General features: G+C 44.1%; 1 protein-coding gene across 1 annotated transcript in view; it reads left to right on the top strand.

Moving 5' to 3' along the window:
* noa1 (nitric oxide associated 1) overlaps nucleotides 1–24,825 on the top strand; it is a 42,176-nt gene that overhangs the window by 5,956 nt on the left and 11,395 nt on the right. The window contains exons 2-5 of the mRNA XM_073024491.1: nucleotides 5,248–5,412; nucleotides 17,094–17,311; nucleotides 21,059–21,190; nucleotides 23,474–23,590. Of these exons, the coding sequence (XP_072880592.1) occupies nucleotides 5,248–5,412; nucleotides 17,094–17,311; nucleotides 21,059–21,190; nucleotides 23,474–23,590 (632 nt within the window). The remainder of the gene's footprint in view (nucleotides 1–5,247; nucleotides 5,413–17,093; nucleotides 17,312–21,058; nucleotides 21,191–23,473; nucleotides 23,591–24,825) is intronic.

Here is a 24,825-nt window from a genome sequence, read left to right as displayed (position 1 = left end):
TCTCCCTATAGATGCTGCCTGGCCTGCTGTGTTCCACCAGCATTTTGTGTGTGTTGCTTTAATTTTTTTTAAAATGTTTTTGCCTTTGTCCTCCTCCGTCATTCATCTGCCACTGCCTCCCTGGTCCAACCCCCTCCCATACCTGGTGAAACCAGCATATCATACAGGCCCTTCGGCTCACAAAGCTGTGCCGAACATGTACTTACTTTAGAAATTACCTCAGTTTACACATAGCCCTCTATTTTTCTAAGCTCCATGTACCTATTCAGGTGTCTCTTAAAAGACCCTATTGTATCCGCCTCCACCACCATCGCCGGCAGCCCATTCCACACACTCACCACTCTGCGTAAAAAACTTACGGCTGACATCTGGTCTGTACCTACTTTCAAGCACCTTAAAACTGTGCCCTTTCATGCTAGCCATTTCAGCCCTGGGAATAAGCCTCTTACTATCCACACGATCAATGCCTCTCATCATCTTATAGACCTCTATCAAGTCACCAATCATCCTTCATCGCTCCAAGGAGAAAAGACCAAGTTCACTCAACCTATTCTCATAAGGCATGCTCCCTAATCCAGGCAACATCCTTGTAAATCTCCTCTGAATTCTTTCTATAGTTTCCACATCCTTCCTGTAGTGAGGCAACCAGAACTGAGCACAGTACTCCAAATGGGGTCTGACCAGGGTCCTATATAGCTGTAACATTACCTCACGGCTCCTAAACTCAATCCCATGGTTGATGAAGGCCAATACACCGTATGCCTTTGTGTCATCAGCAAATTTACTAACCCATCCCTCCATTTCCTCATCCAGGTCATTTATAAAAATCATAAAGAGAAGGGGTCCCAGAATAGATCCCTGAGGCACACCACGGGTCACTGACCTCCATGCAGAATATGACCCGTCTACAACCACTCTTTGCCTTCTGTGTGAAAACCAGTTCTGGATCCACAAAGCAAGGTTCCCTTGGATCCCATGCCTCCTTACTTTCTCAATAAGCCTTGCATGGGTACCTTATCAAATGCCTTGCTGAAATCCATATACACTACATCTACTGCTCTTCCTTCGTCAATGTGTTTAGTCACATCCTCAAATAATTCATTTGGGCTCATAAGGCATGACCTGCCATTGACAAAGCCATGCTGACAATTCCTAATATTATGCTTCTTCAAATGTTCATAAATCTTGCCTCTCAGGATCTTCTCCATCAACTTACGAATCACTGAAGTAAGACTCACTGGTCTGTAATTTCCTAAGCTATCTCTACTCTTTTTCTTGAATAAGGAAACAACATCTGCAACCCTCCAATTCTTCAGAACCTCTCCCATCCCCACTGATGATGCAAAGATAATTGTCAGAGGCTCAGCAATCTCCTCCCTCACTTCCCACAGTAGCCAGGGGTACATCTCATCCGGTCCCAGTGACTTATCCAACTTGATGCTTTCTAAAAGCTCCAGCGCATTCTCTTTCTTAATATCTACATGCTCGAGCTTTTCAGTCCGCTGTAAATCATCCCTACAATCACCAAGATTCTTTTCCATAGTGAATACTGAAGCAAAGTATTCATTAAGTACCTCTGCTATTTCTTCCGGTTCCTTGCACACTTTTCCACTGTCACACTTGATTGGTCCTATTCTCTCACGTCTTATCCTCTTGCTCTTCGCATGCTTGAAGAATGCCTTGGGGTTTTACTTAATCCTATCTGCCAAGGCCTTCTCATGGCCCCTTCTGGCTCTCCTAATTTCGTTCTTAAGCTCCTTCCTGCAAGCCAAATAATCTTCTAGATCTCTATCATTACCTAGTTTTTTGAACCTTTCGTAAGCTTTTCTTCTTGACTAGATTTTCAACTACCTTTGTACACTACGGATCCTGTACGCTACCATCCTTTCCTGTCTCATTAGAATGTACCTTTGCAGAACACCATGCAAGTATCCCCTGCCACATTTCTGTGGTACATTTCCCTGAGAACATCTGTTCCCAATATATGCTTTCAAATTCCCACCTAATAGCTTCATATTTCCCCTTACTCCAATTAAATGCTTTCCTAACTTGGCAGTTCCTATCCCTCTCCAATGCTATGGTAAAGGAGATAGAATTGTGATACTATCTCCAAAATGCTCTCCCACTGAGAGATTCATTTCCCAATACCAGATCAAGTACAGCATCTCCTCTTGTAGGCTTATATACATACTGTGTCAGGAAACCTTCCTGAACACACCTAATAAACTCCACCCCATCTAAATCCCTTGCTCTAGGGAGATGCCAATCAATATTGGGGAAATTTAAATTTCCCAAAACAACAACCCTGTTAAGACTGCACCATTCCAGAATCTGTCTCACTATCTGTTCCTTGATGTCCCTTTTACTATTGGGTAGTCTATAAAAAACACCCAGTAGAGTTATTGACCCCTTCCTGTTTCTAACTTCCACCCACAGAGACTCAGTTGACAATCCCTCCATGACTTCTCCTTTTCTGCAGCCAAGACACTATCTCTGATCAACAGTGCCACACCCCCACCTCTTTTGCCTCCCTCCCTGTCCTTTCCAGAAACATCTAAAGTAGCCATTCCTGCCCCTGAGCCATCCAAGTCTCTGTAAGGGCCACAACATCATAGCTCCAGGTACTGATCCACGCTCTAAGCACATCCACTTTGTTCATAATGCTCCTTACATTTAAATTGACACATCTCAAACCATTGGTGTGAATATATCCATTCTCTATCACATGCCTATCCTCCCTCTCACGCTGCCTACAAGCTTTCTCTATTTGTGAGCCAACCGCCCTTTCCTCCGTCTCTTCAGTTCCCACACCCCAGCAATTCTTGTTTAAACTCTCCCCAGTAAGCTTAGCAAACCTCCCTGGCAGGATATTGGTCTCCACCCACTCAGGTTCAAGTACAACCTGTCCTTTTTGTACAGGTAATGCCTGCCCCAAAAGAGGTCCCAATGATCCAGAAATCTGAATCTCTGCCTCCTGCTCGCCCTATTCCTATACTCACTGGCACGTGGCACAGGCAGCAATCCCAAGATTACTACCTTTGAGGTCCTGCTTCTCTGCTTCTTTCCTAACTCCCTAAAGTCTGTTTTCAAGACCTCCTCCCTTTTCCTACTTATGCTGTTGGTACCAATATGTACCACGACCTCTGGCTGTTCACCTTCCCACCTCGGTATCGTGGATATGATCAGAAACATCCCGGACCCCGGCACCTGGGAGGCAAACTAGCATCCGTGCTTCTTTCCTGCATCCACAGTCGCCTGTCTGACCCCCTAACTATAGAGTCCCCTATCATTGCTGCCATTCTCTTCCTTTCCCTACCCTTCTGAGCCACAGGGCCAGACTCTGTGCCAGAGGTGTGGCTACTGTTGCTTCCCCCAGGTAGGTCATTCCACCCCCCCCCCCACACACAACCGTATTTAAACAGGAGTACTTATTGTTAAGGGGGACAGCCATTTGGGTACTTTCTAGTATCTGACTCTTGCCCTTTTTACTCCTGACTCCTGACAGGGTTTCCCGAGGCCCTGGTGTAACTCCTTGCCTGTAGCTCCTCTCTATCACCTCCTCACTTTCCCTGACTAGACGAAGGTCATTGAGCTGCATCTCCAGTTTTCTAACTCGGTCCCTAAGGAGCTGCAGCTCGACGCACCTGGCACAGATGTGGCCTCACACACGTACTTCCCATTTTTCACAAGTAACTTACCTCGCCTCAACCCATTATCGCCAAAGCCTACTCTAACGCCCGCTCTATAAAGTTGTCTTCTTTTTAAATTCTTCCTGCCTGTCTAACTCACTGACATCCATGCGCTTGCGTAGTCATGCCTCAATATTATTTTTTACCTCTCCTGAAGTCCACCAATCACCTGTCGTACAATTACCACTCTTCATACTTCTCTCTCAGACCTTTTGTGACAATTCCCTCCCCCCCCCCCCCCCATAGATGCTGCTTGGCCCACTGAGTTTCTTCAGCAGATTGTTTTTTGCTCCAGATTCAATCATATGCAGTCTCTAATGTCTCCTTTGACTGTTCCTTGTATGTGATCCTTAAACTTTGCTATCTAACAGCTTACTTTACAGCAGGGAACACTGTTTGCATTAAGGATTTGCTACAGTCTAGCATCTACATAGCATGCCCACAGTGTTCTGCAGAACAACAAAACAAAAACAGGTAATAACAGCAAAAGAAGCCCCTTTCCCATCCCCTCCACCCACACGTACACACTGACAGGCTTCCAACCCCGGACAGGCCACTGCAGGTGCTCCAGTCCATGTCCTCGGATCCACAGACTTATAGACATCACGCCTCAAACTTTGGATTTTATCCCAAGACTCACCAGTCACGGATTTGACATTTTGGTCTTTGATCCAAAAAGCTTTAGGTAGATCCTAAAGCTTCTACCTTTAGGATCCTTAATGATTTTCTGCATCTGTTCATAGCGTCTTTTTTCTATATTAGCAACAATGATCTGTTGGGTATTCAATTTTTTTTATTTATTCACTTACGGGACGTGGGTGTCACCGGCTAAGCCCATCCCTAGTTGCCCTTGAAAAGGTGGTGAAGAACTGCCTTCTTGAACACCCACAGTGCTGTTAGAGAGGGAATTATATGATTTTGACCCAGCGACAATGAAGGAAATGTTTCCAAGTCAGGATAGTGAGTAACTTGGAGGGGAAACATAATTTTTGCTTTGTTAAATTACCTTATCAAACATTTTTGAAAAACACTAGTGGAAGATTAATCTCAATATGAAAAAGGATAATTTCTATCACTACCTTTACCTTCCCGCCCTTTTAATAGATCAGTTTTTGCCCATTAGCTGGGGCCTGTGTTCCTAATTTTTGGCATATTCTTCCCTCCTGAACTATATGTCATTGTACACATCCTTTTTCTTTGCAAAAAGCTGTCATCGGTGACTTATCCCTGCTGTTGTAAAATATTGCTTAAGCTCATCTGGTTTACTAGTTCACTTACTACTTTGAAAAGTTCTACAAAGAATTTTTTTTCCAGTGGCATTTCCACAGCCCTTCTAGCCTCATTTCATTTGTTTTACTGCTCTCCTTGGTCTATCTCATTATTTACTCTGCATTGCTCAATGCCTCAGTAAGAGTCTGCAAATGTAAATTGGGATTTGCACACAGTAGCTGGCACAACCAGCTATCACTGCAATTTGGAGCAGTATAAAACATTTCAGAGAAGTCATTATAAGTTGCTTTCTTGAACTTTGAGATTTGCTTTATTTTATTTTTAACAGGAACTACACTGAACCTTCTCAAATTTCCAATTATAAACCCCACACCACATAGAATGTTTCAACGGTTACAGAGACTGAAAGCTGCTAAGTCACAGACTGAAGATGACCTTGATGAAGAAGAGTTCAAAAATCTTCAGCAACTGAAGAAACGTAGCTACTTGATTGGTAACAATTTTTTTTGTTCAGATATCTGAGGTGACAGGATTATGGGCTACTATACGTACATGTAAAGTCTGACTTTACAACAGACTCATATAACCGGTAGTCATTTGATTATAAAACAGTACTATCCCCATGAATATGTGAATTTTAATGCATGTAAAACTTTTAATTGTGCATTTCAAAATTATTAGTAGTTATCAAAAAGAAAACCGCTCTCCCTCCACAACCCCCCACATGGCATGTCCTTGCATTCAAGTGATCTTTCTCTCCCTTCATGCTTTCACCAGATAGTGCTGGAGCAAGATTTGATTGCCACAGATTGCACATTTGGACTCTTAACTCAGTTTTTATGATGTGTTCTAGTTCTGGTCACACCTTTTTGTCGCTACTTTGGAGAGATTTTTGAATCAAGGCAGTGTGCAAATAATGCACACTGAACTGTACTGAAATATGCTTTTTGATTTTGTGTTTTATATTTTGTTTTTGCTCATTTTTTTGTTACCATTTGTGCAATTTTTTTGTGCGTGTAGGAAGAAGTTGATGTTTGATGCTTTTCTTTGAACAGATTGGCTCCATGGTTCTTCCTTGATTCATGACTGTCTGTGGGGAAGACGAATTTCAGGGTTGTAGAGCGCATAGATACTTTGATAATAAATGTACTTTGAATCTTTGACATTTAACTAAAGCCATGCATGTTGCTGTTACATTTCGCTTTTGATGATATCTAAAAACCACATTAAAGTTATGGAGTAAAGTTGTTTCACATACCCTGTCTTGGAACAGGTTAAAGTTCTGCCATTGTGCTATCCAGACAAAGGAATTTTAAGTGTAAACCACTGACAAAATTATGATTCTATTTGACAGCACTTCATAAATCAAAGTTTACCTTTAAGGTTGTATTAGTTCAAAACTGTTACAGTACATATGTGTAGATGAGTTTAACTTTGGACCATAAGACATAGGAGCAGAATTAGGCCATTTGACCCATTAAGTCTGCTTCACCATCAGGGCTGATTTATTATCCCTCTCAACCTCATTCTCCTGCCTTCTTACTGTAACCTTTGACACCCTTACTAATCAATATTATTAACCTCCACTTTAAATATACCCTCCACAGTTGGCCTCCATAATCATCTATGGTATTAAATTCCACAGATTCACCAGGTTCTGGCTAAAGAAAGTCCTCCTGATCTCTGTTCTGAAATGATGTCCGATCTGAGGCTGTGCCCTCTGGTCCAAGACTCCTTCACAATAGGAAACATCCTCTCCATCTCTATTCTATCTAGGCCTTTCAATATTCGATAGGTTTCAAAGAGAGCCCCCTCATGATGCTAAAGTCCAGAGCCATAAAATGCTCCTCTTGTTAACCCTTTCATTCCCAGGATTACTCTCATGAATCTCTTTTGGACTCTCTAGTGTCAGCACATCCTTTATCTAAGCGCCCAAATCTACTCACAATACTCCAAGTCCAGTCTGGCCAATGCTTTATAAGGGCCTGCATTACATCCTTGCTTTTATATAGCAGTCCTCTCAAAATATATGCTAACATTGCATTTGCTTTCCTTAACTCAACCTGCAAGTTAACTTTTAGGGAATCCTGTATGAGAAGTCCCAAGTTCCCTTAGAACCATAGAGCATTACAACACAGAAACAGGCCTTTTAGCCCTTCTTGGCTGTGCTGAACCATTTTTCTGCTTAGTCCCACTGACCTGCACCTGGACCATATCCCTCCATACCCCTCTCATCCATGTACCTGTCCAAGTTTTTCTCAAATGTTAAAAGTGAGCCCACATTTATCACTTCCCTTGATGGCTGATTTTTGAAATTTCTGCCCGTTTGGAAAGTAGTCCATGCCTTTATTCCTTTGACCAAAGTTCATGATCATACACTTCCTTACACTATATTCCATCTGTCACTTCATTCTTCCAATCTGTCTGGGCTCTTCTGCAGGCTCCCTGCTTCCTCAACAATACCTGCCCCTCGACCTATTTTCATATTGCCCAGAAACTTAGCCACAACACTATCAATTCCATCATTCAAATCATCGACATATAACGTAAAAAGAAGCAGTTCCCACACTGACCCTGCAGAGCAGCACTAGTCACCAGGAACCAGCCAGTCATTTTTTATTCCTAATCTTTATCTCCTGCCAGTCATCCAATCTTCTATCCATTCTGGTATCTTTCCTATAATCCCATGGGCTGTCTCATGTGGGTTGCCTTGTCAAAGGCTTTCCGAAAATCCAAGTACACAACATCCACTGACTCTCCTTTGTCTGTTCTGCCTGTATTTCCACAAAGAATTCCGACAGATGTATCAAGTAAGATTCCCCCTTAAGGAAACTATGCTGACTTTGGCCTATTTTATCATTTGCCTCCAAGTACCCTGAAACCTCATCTTTAATAATGGACTTCAAAATTTTACCAACCACTGAAGTCAAGCTAACTAGCCTATAATGCCCTGTCTTTTGCCTCCCTCCCTTCTTAAAGAGTAGATTGACATTTGCAATTTTCCAATCCTCCGGAACCATTCCAGGATTGAAAGATCGATACCAAAGCCTCGACAATCTCGTTATCTAACTCTTGCAGAACCCTGGGAAATAGTCCATCTGGTCTAAGTGACTTATCTATCTTCAGATCTTTCAGCTTCCCAAGCACATTCTCTTTAGTAAGAGCAACTACAGTCACTTCTGTCCCCTGACACACTTGAATCTCCAGGATACTGCTAGTGTATTCCACAGTGAAGACTGACATAAAATACTTATTGAGTTCTTCCATTTCTTTGTCCCCCATTACTACCTCTCCAGCATAATTTTTCAGTGGGCCAACAGCCACTCTCATGTCTCTTCTGCTATTAATACATCTGAAAAATCTTCTATGTCCTCTTTTATATTATTGGCTAGTTTACCTTCATATTTCATCTTTTCTCTCTTTATTGCTTTTTTAGCTGCTTTCCGTTGATTTTTAAAAGCTTCACAATCTTCTAGCTTATTATATGTTCTCTTTTGCTTTTATGCTGTCTTTGACTTCCCTTCTCAGCCATAGTTGCCACATCCTCCCTTTAGCATACTTCTTTGGGACGAATCTATCTTGCCCTTCCAAATTGCTCCCAGAAACTCCAGTCATTATTCTGCCATTGGAGCGATGTGCTACACACAGCGCTGAAATAACGACATGCAGTCGGTAAGTCGTTTCGAGACTAGTTTATTCAAACTTCGCGGCGCTGGCATTTAATCCCTAGCGCCCGCCCTCTCTGGGTGGAAGTGATGTCAGAGGTGCATTACCAAAGTCTCTCCCCGCGTGCTGACTATTTATGAGCCGGTTCGCCTGCGCAGAAAGTGGGTCGCCACATAACCCCCCCCCCAGAACCGGCGATACACCCCCCCAATGTCCACAGTCTGGATCTGCCTCTGCGCCGCGGTGCCTGAACCTTGACCGGCTGCGCCAAGTCCACATGGGCTGGTTTGAGTCGGTCCACTGTGAAAACCTCCTCTCTCCCCCCAACGTCCAGAACGTATGTGGACCCGTTGTCGTTGATCACCTTGAACGGCCCCTCGTACAGCCACTGTAGCGGTGCCCGGTGTCCGCCCCTTCGTACAAACACAAACTTACAGTTCTGCAGGTCTTTGGGTACATGGGTCAGGGTCCGTCCGTGCTGTGAAGTCGGTTCGGGGGCCAGGTTGCCGAGCCTTTCGTGTAGCCTGTCCAGGACAGCTGCGGGTTCTTCCTCTTGCCCCCTTGGGGCTGGTATGAACTCTCCTGGGACGGCCAGGGGCGTGCCATACACCAACTCGGCCAACGAGGCGTGCAGATCCTCTTTGGGCGCTGTGCGAATTCCAAGCAGGACCCAGGGAAGCTCGTCTACCCAGTTAGGTCCTCTCAGGCGGGCCATGAGAGCCCACTTCAAGTGATGGTGGAAGCGTTCCACTAGTCCGTTCGACTGTGGGTGGTAGGCAGTAGTGTGGTGTAGCTGCGTTCCCAACAGGCTGGCCACAGCCGACCACAGGCTGGAGGTGAACTGGGCGCCTCTGTCGGAGGTAATGTGGGCCAGTACCCCAAAGCGTGCTACCCAGGTTGCAATCAGCGCTCGGGCGCAGGAATCGGCAGATGTGTCGGTGAGCGGGACCGCCTCGGGACACCGGTAGGGGGCCCACGATATCCACATGAATGTGGTTGAACCTCCGGTGGGTGGGTTCGAACTGCTGCGGTGGGGCTTTAGTGTGCTGCTGCACCTTGGCTGTTTGGCACTGCGTGCACGTTCTGGCCCATTCACTGACCTGTTTGCGAAGTCCGTGCCACGCGAACTTGTTGGAGACCAGCTGGACGGTTGTCCTGATAGATGTATGGAGTGTATATATATATATATAGCCAAACCATGTATGGAGTCGAAAACTCGCCGCTTCCAGGCTGCCGGGACGATGGGGCAAGGTTGGCCGGTAGCTGCGTCACACAGGAGGGTCCTCTCACCTGGGCCTATGAGAAAGTTCTGCAGCTGCAAACCTGAGACTGCGGTCCTGTAGCTGGGCATCTCGTTGTCTACCTGCTGCGCCTCCGCCAGTGCTGCATAGTCCACCCCCAGGGACAGGGCCTGGGCAGCTGGTCTGGAGAGTGCGTCCGCCACGACGTTGTCCTTTCCCGAGACATGCTGGATGTCTGTCGTGTACTCGGAGATGTAGCACAGATGTCGCTGCTGGCGAGCCGACCAGGGATCGGACACCTTCGTGAACGCGAAGGTCAACGGTTTGTGGTCCGTGAACATGGTGAAATGCTAAGAAGTACCTGAAATGCCGGATTGGCAGATACAGTGCCAACAGCTCCCGGTCGAAAGCACTGTACTTGAGTTCGGGTGGTCGTAGGTGCTTGCTGAAGAATGCCAGGGGTTGCCAGCGCCCCTCAATGAGCTGCTCCAGCACCCCTCCGACTGCTGTGTCGGATGCGTCCACCGTGAATGCGGTCGAAACATCCGTTCTGGGATGCACCAGCATCGCGGCATCTCCCAAGGCTTCCTTGGTTTTAACGAAAGCGGCCGCGGCCCCCTCGTCCCAAGTAATGTCCTTGCTTTTACCCGACATCAGGGTGTACAAAGGGCACATGATACGGGCTGCTGAGGGGAGGAAACGGTGGTAGAAGTTCACCATACCAACGAACTCCTGCAGGCCCTTGACCGTGTTGGGCCGGGCAAAGTGGCGGATCGCGTCTACCTTGGCGGGCAGAGGTGTTGCCCCGTCTTTGGTAATCCTGTGGCCCAGGAAGTCAATGGTATCGAGACTGAACTGGCATTTGGCCGGGTTGATTGTGAGGCCGAAATCACTCAGGCGGGAGTAGAGCTGGCGGAGGTGGGACAGATGCTCCTGGCGACTACTGCTGGCTATAAGGATGTCGTCCAAATAGATGAACGCAAAGTCCAGGTCGCGTCCCACCGCATCCATTAGCCGCTGCAACGTCTGCGCGGCATTCTTCAGGCTGAACGGCATTCGGAGGAACTCCAACGGGGTGATAAGTGCTGTTTTGGGGGTGTCTTCAGGGTCGGGATTTGATGGTGGAAAATATTCTTGCCCTGTGCAGGTTTGCTGCAAAGTCCTGTATGTGTGGCACGGGGTAGCGGTCTGGAGTTGTAGCCTCGTTCAGTCTGCGGTAGTCGCCGCATGGTCTCCAACCACCAGCTGCTTTGGGCACCGTGTGCAGGGGTGAGGCCCATGGGCTGTCGGACCTCCGTATGATCCCCAATTCCTCCATCCTCTTGAACTCCTCCTTCGCCAGGCGGAGCTTTTCTGGGGGGAGCCTTCGTGCGCGGGCGTGGAGGGGTGGTCCCTTGGTCAGGATGTGGTGCTGAACCCCGTGTCTGGGCATGGCTGCCGTGAACTGCGGTGCCAGAATCGATGGAAAGTCCACCAGGATTCTGGTGAATTCGTTGTCCGACAGCATGATGGAGTCCAGGTGTGGGGCCAGCAACCTGGCTTCACCCAGGGAGAACGTCTGGAAAGTCTTGGCATGTACTAGTTTTTTCCCTTGCAAGTCGACCAGCAGGCTGTGAGCTCGCAAGAAGTCCGCCCCCAGGAGTGGTTGGGCCACCGCGGCCATTGTGAAGTCCCACGTGAACTGGCTGGCGCCGAACTGCAGCTGCACTGTGCAGGTGCCGTAGGTCCTTATCGTGCTGCTGTTTGCGGCCCTCAGGGTGGGTCCTGGCTTCCTGTTGCGGGTGTCGTACCCCGTCGGGGGCAAGACGCTGATTTCTGCTCTGGTTTCGACCAAGAAGCGGTGTCCCGATTGTTTGTTGCAGACGTACAAGAGGCTGTCCTGGTGGCTGACCCTGGCCCTTGCAGGGCAGGTGACAACAGCGGACTTTTGTGCCCCACCGCTGGTGGTAGAAACATCAGTGTTCACTGGCCTCCTCACTCCTGCCTCTGTGTTGTGTGCGCCCCTCTGCCAGGCCTGGTCTGGTCCGCTGTTGGGCGCGTGGCCTGGTTATCTGACCGACGGATGCCACGCTCTCCCTCTTGGCTTTCCACAGCACATCTGCCCGGGCCGCCACTTTCCGGGGGTCGCTGAAATCTGCATCGGCCAGCAGCAGATGTATGTCCTCGGGCAGTTGCTCTAGGAACGCTTGCTCGAACATGAGGCAGGGCTTGTGTTCGTCAGCCAGGGCCAGCATCTCGTTCATCAATGCTGACGGCAGTCTGTCTCCCAAACCGTCCAGGTGAAGCAGGCGGGCACCCTGCTCATGCCGTGAGAGGCCAAAGGTCCCAATGAGCAGCGCTTTGAATGCTTCATATTTGCCTTCTTCCGGGGGCGACTGTATGAAATCCGCAACCTGGGCGGCCGTCTCCTGGTCAAGGGCGCTCACCACATGATAGTAACGTGTGGAATCAGAGGTTATCTGCCGAATCTGGAACTGGGCTTTTGCTTGGCTAAACCACACGCGTGGTCTCAGTATCCAGAAAGTCGGCAGTTTTAGTGAAACTGCGTGAACAGATGAAGAGTCGGTCATCTTTGGTCCAAATCCCGTTTGGACCGTCGGGGTCACCAATGTAGCGATGTGCTACACACAGCGCTGAAATAATGACACGCAGTCGGTAAGTCGTTTTGAGACTAGTTTATTCAAACTTCACGGCGCTGGCATTTAATCCCTAGCGCCTGCCCTCTCCGGGCAGAAATGATGTCAGAGATGCATTACCAAAGTCTCCCCCCCCACGTGCTGGCTATTTGTGAGACAGTTCGCCTGCGCAGAAAGTGGGTTGCCACACCATCATCCCTGCTAGTGTCCCTTCCGATCAACTTTGGCCAGCTCCTCTCTCATGCCTCTTTAGTTCCCTTTACTCCACTATCACTATAGTGATACATCTGATTTTACCTTCTGTCTCTCAAATTGCAGGGTGAATTCTATCATATTATGATCACTTTCTCCTAAGGGTTCCTTTACCTTATGCTCCCTAATCAAATCTGGTTCATTACACAACGCCCAATCCAGAATTGCCTTTTCCCTAGTGGTCTCACCCACAAGCAGCTCAAAAAACCAACTCATAGACATTCTGAAAATTCCTTCTGTTGGGATCCAGCAGCAACCTTATTTTCCTAATCTACCTGCATATTGAAATCCCCCATGATTATCGTAACATTCCCCTGTTTACATATGTTTTCTATCTCCATTGTAATTTGCACTTCACGCCCTGGCTACTGTTCGAAAGCCTGTATATAATTCGTATCAGGATTTTTTTTACAATTGCAGTTTCTTTATCCACAAGTGTCCTACATCTTCAGATCCAATTTATACTCTGTCTAAGGATTTGATTTCAGTTTTTATCCACAGAGCCTCCTCCCCACCACCCCGCCTACCAACCTGCCTGTCCTTTTGATACAGTGTGTATCTTTGGATGTTAAGTTCCCATTTGTGCTCTCTTTCAGCCATGACTCAGTGATGCCCACAACATCATACAGGTTTCCCCCGCTATTCGAAGGTAGAGCATTCCTATGAAATGGTTCGTAAGGCGGAATGTCGTAAAGTGAAGAAGCAATTACCATTTATTTATATGGGAAAAATTTGTGAGCGTTCGCAGACCCAAAAAATAACATACAAAATCATGCCAAATAACACATAAAACCTAAAATAACAGTAACATGTAGTAAAAGCAGGAATGATCTGATAAATACACAGCCTATATAATGTAGGAATACTTTTCTGCAATTATTGCAGCACTGTCCACCGCAGCGAAAATCTCACGCAAGCGCTCTCGGCAGCTCTCTGGGCAGAAACACACGGCGCAAGCGCTCCCGGCAGAGGCACTCTTTCCAGTAACCTTTAAGCTATGAAGCCACCAAATAATACAAAATTACACAGCCTATATAAAGTAGAAATAATGTATGTCCACTGTAGTTTAACTTTCCGAAATCGGGAAGACAGTGAGCACACTGATGATGGTGTGTTAGGCTGAGTCGTCGGAGGTTGGGGTGGTGGGAGGCAGAGGATGTCATCCCATCGTTGTCTGTTTCCATCAGGACAGGCAGGTTACCTTCTTCTATGTCTGCCTGCCTCGATGTCGAAGGTCGAGGTTCACCGTCTGCTGTGGCTGATGTGGAAGGCTTGAAAAACGACAGTATGCTTGACTGCTTAGCCTTGCGCATTTTTCTATCATATAGTTCTTTGTAAGCACTCAAACCATCCCGCAAATATGCCCTAAACCTACGTACCCTTTCAAAATTAAAGTCATACTTTTCTGCAATCATTGCAGCGTTGTCAATCGCAGCGAAAATCTCACACAATTGCTTCACGTTCAGTTCCTGGACGACTTCACTTTCAAGCCGTTCACTACTGTGTTCAGCTTCAATTGTTAATCCTTTCCTCTTCATCATCTTTGTCAACTTCCACAAACCCTTAGCCAAACTCACTATATCCTTACTTTGTTCACCACAATCAAAACGCTTAATTATGTCTAGTTTTACACTAAGTGTAACACCCTTACACACTCTTTTAGGCTTTTCCAATACCTTAGAACTCATCTTGTTAACGGATGCACAAAATAAATCAACATAAAGCACAGATGCTCACAGGCACGTGTTTAAGCAATGCCGGCTAGAATGCAGTTCCAGGCGAGGAGCTTGGCTGCTCGGCGAGTGTGCTGCCTTTTTTCTTAACAGTGAAAAAACCTTTTGTTAGCGAAAACAGATAACTAATGTAGGTCTTTCGTAATAGCGAGATGTGGTAAAGCGAACGTTCGAAAAACGGGGGACACCTGTACCTGCTTATTTCTAACTGTGTTACAGGATCATCTACCTTATTCTGTATGTGCATTCAAATATAACACCTTCAGTCCTGCATTCATCACCCTTTTTCAAATTTGACTCCATGTTATTGGAAGTTAAATTCTTATCTCTTCCTAAATTTTTTCTTATTACCGTATTTATTCGGGAGGCTTTTGTAATCTCTCCTCCACTCTTATTCCTTACTTTCCCAAACTGTTGAAAACACCCCCCTCCACCCAGACTATTTAAAGACAAACTTTAACCCATTCTACTTACTGCAATTTTGCTCTACCAATGGTCTATCCTTCCTCACAGTCTCACTACACGCTACATCTTCTTATATACAAACTGCCCAATCACTCCAGTTACCATCCCCCTGCCAAATTAGTTTAATCCCTCCCCAACAGCTCTAGCAAACCTGGTCGAAGGGAATTGATCACCCTCAACTTCTGGTGTAACCCATTCTTTTTGTGTAGGTCATAGCTTCCCCAGATGAGATTCCATGGTCCAGAAATCTGAAAACCTTACACCCTGCACCAATTCTTCAGCCACACCTTCATCTCCCAAATCATCCTATTCTTACACTCACTGGCACGTGGCACAGACAACAATCCAAAGGTTAATAGCCTTGAGGTCCTGCTTTTCAGCTTTCTACCTAACTTCTTATATTTTCTCTCGCTATCACCATTGTACTTCTCTTCTCCCCACTTCCTTTCTGAGTCACGGAGGCAGACTCAGTGCCAGAGATCAGATCACTGCAGCTCTCTCTGTTAGTTCGCTCCCAATCCCTCCCCCCCCCCCCCCAACAGTGTTCAAAGTGGTATAATTATTATTGAGGGAAATGGCCACAAGGCTATTCTGCACTATGTCTATTCCCTATCCTCGACAGTCACCCAGCTACCTGCCTCCTGCAACTTAGGGGTGTCTACCTTCCTGTAGCTCCTATCACCTCTTCATTCTCCCGTACAAGCCGAAGATCATCCAGCTGCAGCTCAGTTCCCTAACACAGATTGTAAGAAGCTGCAGCTGGATGCACTTCATGCAGACGTAGTTATCAGGGAGACCAGGGATCTCCTAAAATTCCCATATCTCACATGAAGAACACAAGTGACGCTGGACCAATTCACACTGCACCAGCTATACACTAAGAAAGAAAGAAACTTACCAGAAACTTAAGTAGAGCCTTCACCACTTCTCTCCTTGCTTAAGCCAAATTCCATTTTGTTTGCCCTTGCCAATTCAATTGCCTAATAAATCTGCTGTAAAGTCCCAAATATGCCCCGCTTACAGTCTTGCGCTGGCTCACCAAAACAAGTGACTGCTGGTGATGACTGAAGCCCACCCTGCAGTGAAGTGTAGTGGAACCTAGTTGAGGAATAGCTTATCCAGCATAATGGAAGACTAATTGCCTCTAAAGTGTAGAGTTTTTATTGTGTTAACAGAATTTGTTGGAATAATCCACATAACTTGAGATTTCTATTGCACTGTAGAAAATGGGTGTTAATAAAGGTAAACAGGTTAGGGTGAGAAGAAACGGTCCTCAGATTAATGTGCAATTCAAATAGCAGCATACACTATTTAGTAGTACTAGATTACTTAGACAAATTTCTTCTTTTCCAGATATTAATATTAGCAGAACAATATCCTTAACATCTTACAAAGTAATAACTCTGATTTGAAATGTTTAATTTCATTAGTATAAATTTTGATTTATTGGATTTTATAATAGTTAGGTGTTAATTGTTTTGCTACTTTTACCAAAGCAAATCTGCAAATTCTAAAGCGAAATTTTCCTTGCTGTATATTTGAAATATGTATTTTTCAAATGAAATCCTTCAGCCCGTTTTTCCTATTGTAGAGACATAAGAGATTCTGTAGATGCTCAAAATCATGAACAACACACAAAATGCTGGAGGAACTCAGCAGGTCAGGCATCTTCTATGGAGGGAAATAAACAGCAAACTTTTCAGGCTGAGTCCTGAAAAAGTGTCTTGGCCCAAAGGTCATCAGTTTATTGCTCTTCATAGATGCTGATTGACCTGCTGAATTTCTCCTGCATATTGCGTGTGTTCAGTTGCTTTAATTTTTCATTTGCCTTTCCTATATGTTCCTTACATGCTTTTTATTTACATTCTGTGAGAGGAATTAACATTTTGTGTTGTGATTTCCCCTCCAATTTTTTCTACACAATTTGCGTGTGCTATCTTCTAATTTTCAATTTGTCATCTTCTGAGTTGCCTTTCGTTATTGCATTTAACTATTCACATCTTTATAATTCTTGGACTTTATAATGCATCGGTCTATGAAAGACAGATCACAATCTGACATCAGTGGTGCTCAGTCTAGTTAGCCTTCCTCTAGAAGAATGTTAATATCTTTACAGATTCTGCTTGATTTACTGTTCCCCCATTAACTGTTTTTGTAATTAACTTGTCTCCTTGATATCAGGTAGAGTTGGTAGAACATTTCGTAATACTCAAGTGGGTGAACTGCATAACAAAGGAATAATCGAATGGAATCCAGACGAACTTGCCCTGGGTCCAGAACCCGAAGAGGTTATTCAAGAAAATGTCTCAAACTCCCAAGACCTGGTCGAATTCACATACCATGAACTAAAAGATGCTCGTTGGTTTTATGATACACCTGGCATCATAAAACAGGACTGTGTAAGTAGAATGGCAAATTGAGGATTGATTTGCAAAAGTTCTGTCATTTTATATTCCTGTTACTGCCATTGATATGCAAAAGTGCTGAACCTTTTCTGCAAGACTCATATGTAAGAATGTAATGACTGGAGGTCTTGTCAATAGTACTAATATAGAAAATAATTTGGATACTTAGTCCTAATATCAACCATGCTCTCTCTGGAGATGGACTACAGAGAAAGGTGAGGATCAACAACATCTTGGCTGGCTGTGGTAGTGGTTTGCAAATACAGATATCAATTATAATCGACATTTTGATAACAAACTCCACCATCTTTATCAGAGATGATACCTGGGCATGTCTAGTGCGGTGGTATTTATACCTCGTAGTCCATCCCTCCTGATTGGTTAGTTCTCATCCAATCAGCTTTCCACTCTCACCTTGTTTACAATCGAATTCCAGTTCTTACTTGGAATGAAACCATCTTTATTAAAATTCTTTTCCTCCAGTTTTATTTCAATGGCTTCCTTTGCTAGGCGGTCCCGAAATTGTGTGTTTAAACAATAACCACAATCCAGCTGAACCCTGAGAACATAATGGTCAGTTTTGTCATGGTGTCCCTGTTCACAAGAGTTCCCATTAAGGGCAGCTTGGTCCTCCTGTGGCCAACGTTTGATAAGGGTACCACTAACCTTTTTGAACACTCCCTTACATCAACGTACTTTCTCTATAAGGGGAGCTACTATGAACAAATGGATGAAGTGGCCATAGGATCACCCTTGTCGCCAACTATTGCTAATTTCTACAAGGAGGACTTTGAGGAAAGGGCTCTGAGTTCATTGCCTTTACCCCCCCCCCCCATGCTTCTTCAGATATGTCGACGACACTTTCATAGTGTAGCCTTGTGGACTCCAGGCACTCCACAACAGTTCCACAACCATCGGAACAGTATACATCCAAACATTCAATTTACAATGGAGAAGAATGGTTGCCTCCTGTTCCTGGTCATTCTAATATAGAAAATGGACAGCAGACTCAGACATGTTGATATCAGAAACCCACTCACCCGGACTTATACCTCAACAATAACAGCCACCATCACCCGTCCCAATGTAGAGCAGTTCTTTCAACTTCGATTAACTGTGCAAAAACTATTTTGGACCCGGAGAGTATCCCCAAAGAAATAAGATGATTACGCACTATGTTCCTACAGAATGGTTACAAGGTGTAGGAAATCAGTCGGGCCCTTAAAAGGGCCGACGGAAAAAGCAGGAAACCTAACAACAAGGAGGAACCTGTTGCTACTGTCTGTTTTTCATATATTTCCATGGTTTCTGGAAGGAATACCAGGACCCTGAAGAAATACTCAATGAAGGAAACTCAAATCACAGCTATGCGGGTCAAAGATGACCTGGGACTCAGGTCAGCTGGTGTTTACACGATTCCCTGTGAATGTGGAGCAATGTAAATCAGCCAGACAGGACACACGGTGAAAACACACATCGAGGAGCCCAGGAGGTGAATCTGTTTGTGTTACCTAGAGAAATTGGCGGCAGCAAAATAGCCATAGGATTGACTTCATTGACACAAAACTGCTGTGTGGCGCGAGTTGTTTTTGGGACCGCCTGGTAAAGGAAGCCATTGAAATAAAACTAGAGGAAAAGAATTTTAACAAAGGTGAAGGTCTCGCTCTACGTAGGAACTGGAGTTCAATTGTAAAAAAAGTGGGAGAGCAGAAAGCTGATTGGATAAGGACAAGCCAATCGGGAGGGACGGACTGTAGGGGTATAAATACTACCAGACTAAACATGCCCAGGCTTCATCTCTGATGAAGATGGCAAAGTTTGTCATTTATAATCGATACCTGTACCTGGCTGGAAGCCTGAGAAATGTTTATTCATCATATATGCTGGGAAAGTACTAGATCCTTTTTTACTTAGGTTATAAATCTTTGGAAATCATTATACAGGAAGTTTCAATTCAATTGTTAAACATATTGTTTATTTTTCAAAAGGAGAAGTAGTGGAATTAGGTATTGCTGTAGATAGTAGACTTGTAATACACAAGATCAGCCATATTCTCTTTGAAAGGCAAAAAAAGTATCGTAGTGGTTAGCGTGACGGGGCATCAGAGTTCGGAGTTCAGTTCCGGTGTCGTCTGTAATTTGTACATCCCTCCCGTGAATGCAGAGGCTTCATCCTGGTGCTCTGGTTTCATCCCACAGTTCAAAGACGTACTTGCCCAATGATTAGGCCAGGGTTTAACTGGTGGGTTTCTAGGTGGAGCGGCTCATGAGGCCGGAAGGCCCTGTTCTGTGCTGTATCTCTAAATAAAATAAAATACATAATGTCTTTGTCTTGTTCTTAATTTATCTTCAGAAGCTGTAGATGCACGAATGCATGCTTGTTTGCAGTGTTGAAGTATGTTTGCTTGTTGTGCTGTAGTTCAGGAATACCTTGCTGCCGTGATTAATTTTGTTAACTAGTTTATCCTTCTGGGTAATGTATTGAAAGAGATACAGCACAAGACCTCAATAAATTTTGAGCAGAACTCAAACAAAGTTTTCTCCTCTACACCTTGAGAACTGTGATTCTGATAACAAGATCTGTGTTGTGGTGTTTGAATGTAATTGTTTTCTTAAAGTACAACAGGAATTGGAAGCAAGATGTTGGAGGACATAAAAATCATGTTTTTGATCACGTTCCAGGATATTTAAATGTAGATTTCTGTCTAGATACTAATGTAAATGATCTGAGAAGTATCTGCTGATCACATAAGTGTGGAGAGAGTCACCTCAAAACCTAGTGATGGAGACACACAACCTCAGGTGTACAGCCTAATATATGGCATGCAGAAGCTGTAAGCAGTTGTTTAAGAGATGACTATGTTCATAATTTTCCACAATGAATGTTAGGCTCTTGGGGAGTAATTTTTCCTGAAATCAGGTAAAGGAAGAAATACAAAACAGGTGCCTGAAAGAGAGAAATTGTTCATGTACATTTATGAATGCTCATTGTACTCAACTAAATGCAGGCTGCTTGAGTTTTAGTAATTGCAGAATGGTGGTGAGGCCCCCATCGGTCAGGGGCAGCCATGGATGTTGTGTCCCAGCTGTCTAGATATACAAGTCTGAGCAGTACAATATGGAGGGCAAGCTGGTGCCCATGCAGCAATCTCCTCCTCTCCATGCATCTGATGAACCCAAAGGAGCTGCAGAGACTGATACAGTTTGGTACCTGCAGTATCACAGGAGTTGCCAGGCAGCATTGAACTCAACGTACGACTGCCTTAGAGGCTCCAGCTATGGATTTTTCCCTCGGTGTTTATTACTGAAGCCCTCCCCATGAGTGGGTATAGCTGCAAAGCAGCGGAAGTTTGAGATCCGAGATTTCCTTCTCCTTGATGAGCTGCCAATCATAGCTGACGAGCCCCATCTCCCCGAAGTGACTGGCATCAGTAACCCGCCTTTGACCAGTAGAAACGGTTCCACTGGGCTTAGTAGCTAAGCCACATGTGAAGGCCAAGAGCAGGACTTGGTTGGCAGAGGCAGAATGGTAACATCAGGAAAAATATTACATTTATTTTGCTTACAGCATTTTCCAAAGAACTTCAAAGCTAATGAATTACTTCCAACAAAAATTTCTAAAAATCGGTTTGGTTTTTAGCAAGTAGGATCCTGCAAGCAGCAGACAATTATTTAAAGATGCAGAAGTAAATAATTGCATCAAGAGAAAATATTTTTCTTTTAACTACATTTTCTTTTGTAGATATTAAATCTACTTACAAGTCAAGAGTTGAAGGTGGTGATGCCATCCTCTGCTATCATCCCTCGAACGTTTGTACTGAAGCCAGGAATGGTACTCTTTCTGGGTGCTCTCGGTCGTATTGACTTTGTGAAGGTAAAAACTTGGAATTCTAATATAACACCAGCTAGAGTTTGTAGGTTTGTACGAGTACAGGTGAAAGTCTTGACCTGAAACCTGGACTGATAATTTCGCTGCATAAATGCTGCCTGACCATCTGAATTTCTTCAGCATTTTGTTTTTTGCATCAGGTTTCAGTGTCTGCAGCTCTTTGTCTCTAGAATTTGTATATGCCTTTTAAAAGAATAAGTTTTCCAGGGCACTTCACAAGCAGAAATTTAATGGAGCTTCAGTCCATGTGGATTTGTTTATCTGTTACACCAAATATTAAGTAATCTAATCAACCCCAACTATGCATTCATGTTTTAAATGATTTTTACATCACATCGAAATGAGATGTTTAATCCCAGGCATGTTTTTTAAAAAGTACATAATCAATTACTATTAAGTCATCTTGTCTTTTGATCCGTATTGGAATCAGTAATATTATTGACACTCTTTGCCTCTTCCCTCTTGTAATTTTTTTAACTCTTCCATCTTTGCATTGTTTGTTTTATTATTCTCTTATCAACTTTATTATTTAGTCCTGTACGACGCTTAAGATGTAAACAAGAGTGTACAACTGTACTTTGGAGTTTGTACACAGTGTGCCAGGCACATTTGACTATCTGAGTGATTGCAATATGGAGAATTTGTAAAATGTCATTCAGGTCTGAAGTTAATAGTAAGTTGTTGTTTCATTGAGACCCTTGGTTTTTGTACTGATTTGGCCTTGGAGGTAAAAAAAATTGTTCAATATAATTAAAATAGGGACACATTTCATGGAAATACATTTAATTATCACTTTTAGTTACACCTGCACACCCGCTGATTAATGCAAATATCTATTCAGCCGATCACGGCAGCAATTCAATGCATAAATGCATGCAGACACGGTCAAGAGGTTCAGTTGTTGATCAGACCAAACATCAGAATGGGGAAGAAATGTGATCTAAACGACTTTGTTTGTGGAATGATTGTTGGTGCCAGATGGGGCGGTTTGAATATTTCAGAAACTGCTGATCTCCTGGCATTTTCACTCACAACAGTCTCCAGAGTTTACAGAGAATGATGCAAAAAATAAAACATTCAGTAAACAGCAGTTCCGTGGGCGAAAATACCTTGTAAGTGAGAGATCAGAGGAGAGTAGCCAGCTTGATTCAAGCTGACAGGAAGACGACAGTAACTCAAATAACCACATGTTACAACAGCAGTGTGCAGAAGAGTATCAGTGAATGCACAACACATTGAACCTTGAAGTGGATGGGCTAGAGCAGCAGAAGACTACAAACAAATACTCAATGACCACAAATACCTAATGACCTCTGAGCGTAGATTGAGACTCAGAGGTGAGCTGTATTAAGATAATTCATAATCAGATTCTGTGTTTGAGCAGACTTGAAGGGATGGCCTACTGTTGTGGGTTGAGGGTTAAAGGTGAAAAGGTTAAGGGGATCACCAGGGGAACTTCTTCAGTGAGGTTCATGAGAGTGTGGAACAAGCTGCCAGTGCAAGTCGTGCATGCCAACTCAATTTCAACATTTAAGAGAAGTTCAGATAGATACTTGGATGGCTGTGATCCTGGTGCAGGTTGATGGGAGCAGGGCAGTTTAAATGGTTCAGCACAGACTAAATGGGCCAAAGGGCCTGTTTCTGTGCTGAACTTTTCTATGACTATGATTCCTAAGAGACTTCATGCCTCATGTAACTTTTAGTTAAAATGATACTGTAACACATTACTGTAGGATATCAGTGCAGATCTACAGTATATGCTCATATCTCTGACATGGTGACAAATACTGTGTTTACTGTGGCTCAGTACACAGCAGCTAAGGTCAGTCACAGTGTTTGAATAATTAGAAGTAGAAGGGAAAGTATAATAAAATTCCTTGACTGAGTTGAATGAATGACATGGGAAACAGGTGAAGAGAATTCTTTTTTAAAAGTGAGTTGACACCAAAATGTTCTGATAGTGGTGTTCTAGACAAGGGTCAATCCCCTCACCAAAATATGTGTGTTGCCAGCATAACCTATCTGATAGATAATGGGAAGAGGTTCAAAGTCAGGAAGTTGTTCATGCCTGTGCTCAAGGTCAGTACTGCAAAGTCTAAAATAGGAAAATGACGTGCGTCTTCATTGAACTCTGAATTGGCTCTGACAGATCTGCTGAATGTTTCTAGCATTCCAGCTCTTATTTGCTTTAATTTGCATTTTGTTGCTTTTGTTATTTTTATTTTAAAGAGAACCTTGTTTTAAGGCATTTTCGTTACCTCCTTCCAGGGTGAAGACTCAGCCTGGTTTTCAGTTGTTGCTTCCAACAAGATTCCAGTCCATATTACAAGCCTTGAAAAAGCAGATGCAATCTATAAAAAACATGCTGGAAGTGTACTACTTGGGGTAGGTCAAAACTCTACCAAATCTGCATGGTGTGCTGTCAAAATAAAAATTGGTACTTTTACTATTGGTTGCTGTTGGATTTGTCGTACACAAATGTGGCCAAGATGGCCTACAATTTGCATACAACTGATACCAGTTGTGTTGGCGATGTTATACAGTCATGGCCAAACTACTGAAGGAATGAAAATATATAGGCAGGAGTATATATTGTTTCCTTCTAGCATGTTCCAACATTTTATTCCATGTTTTATTATTATGTAATTCTGTACATCCTCCCTGTGTCGGTTTGCCTTGGGTGCTCCGCTTTCCTCCCACATTCCAGTGCAGGACTGGGTGGGTTGATGGTCACTGTAAATTGTCCCATGGTTAGGTTAGGGTTAATCAGGTTTATCAGGGGTTACACAGCGTGGCTCAAAGGGCTAGATGGGCCTACACCATGTTGTATCACTAAATAACATAAACTAAATAAAACTGGATTAGCTAATTTGCAGATGTCATCAAGATTGGGCGAGGAAGACTATCAGAGCTTGCAGTGTGACCTGGACCAGCTGGAAAAATAGCCTGGAAAATGGCAGATGGAATTCAATGCAGACAAGTGTGAGGTGTTGCACTTTGGTGAGACCAACCAGAGTGGGTCTTACACAGTGAACGGTAGGGCATTGTGGAGTGTGGTAGAACAAAGAGATCTGGGAGTACAGGTGCATAATTTATTGAAAGTGGTGTCACAGGTAAATAGGGTCATAAAGGGAGCTTTTGGCACATTGGCTTTCATAAGTCAAAGCACTGAGTACAGGAAATGGGATGTTATGTTGAAATTGTATAAGACATTGATGAGGCCTAATTTGGAGTATTGTGTGTAGTATTGGTCACCTACCTAAGGAAAGATGTAAATAATCTTGAAAAAGTACAGAGAAAATGTACAAGGATGTTCCCGGGTCTAGAGGACCTGAGTAAAAAGGAAAGATTGAATAGGTTAGGATTTTATTTCTTGCAACATAGAAGATTGAGGGAAGATTTGTTTGACATATACAAATTATGTGAGGTATAGATAGGGTAAATACAAGAGTGTTTTTTCCACTTAGGTTGGGTGGTCATGGGTTAAGGGTGAAAGGTGAAATGTTTCAGGGGAACATGAGGGGAAACTTCACTCAAGAGGGTTTTGAGAATGTGGAATGAGCTGCCAGCCCAAGTGGTGCACGCTAGATGGAGTTCAATGTTTAAGAGAAGTTTGGACA

This window comes from Hemitrygon akajei, chromosome 2 (assembly GCF_048418815.1).
Source record: "Hemitrygon akajei chromosome 2, sHemAka1.3, whole genome shotgun sequence".
NCBI classification, from domain to species: domain Eukaryota; kingdom Metazoa; phylum Chordata; class Chondrichthyes; order Myliobatiformes; family Dasyatidae; genus Hemitrygon; species Hemitrygon akajei.
The sequence above is the reverse complement of the archived record's forward strand: the minus strand, read 5'-3'. Positions and strand labels throughout refer to the sequence as shown.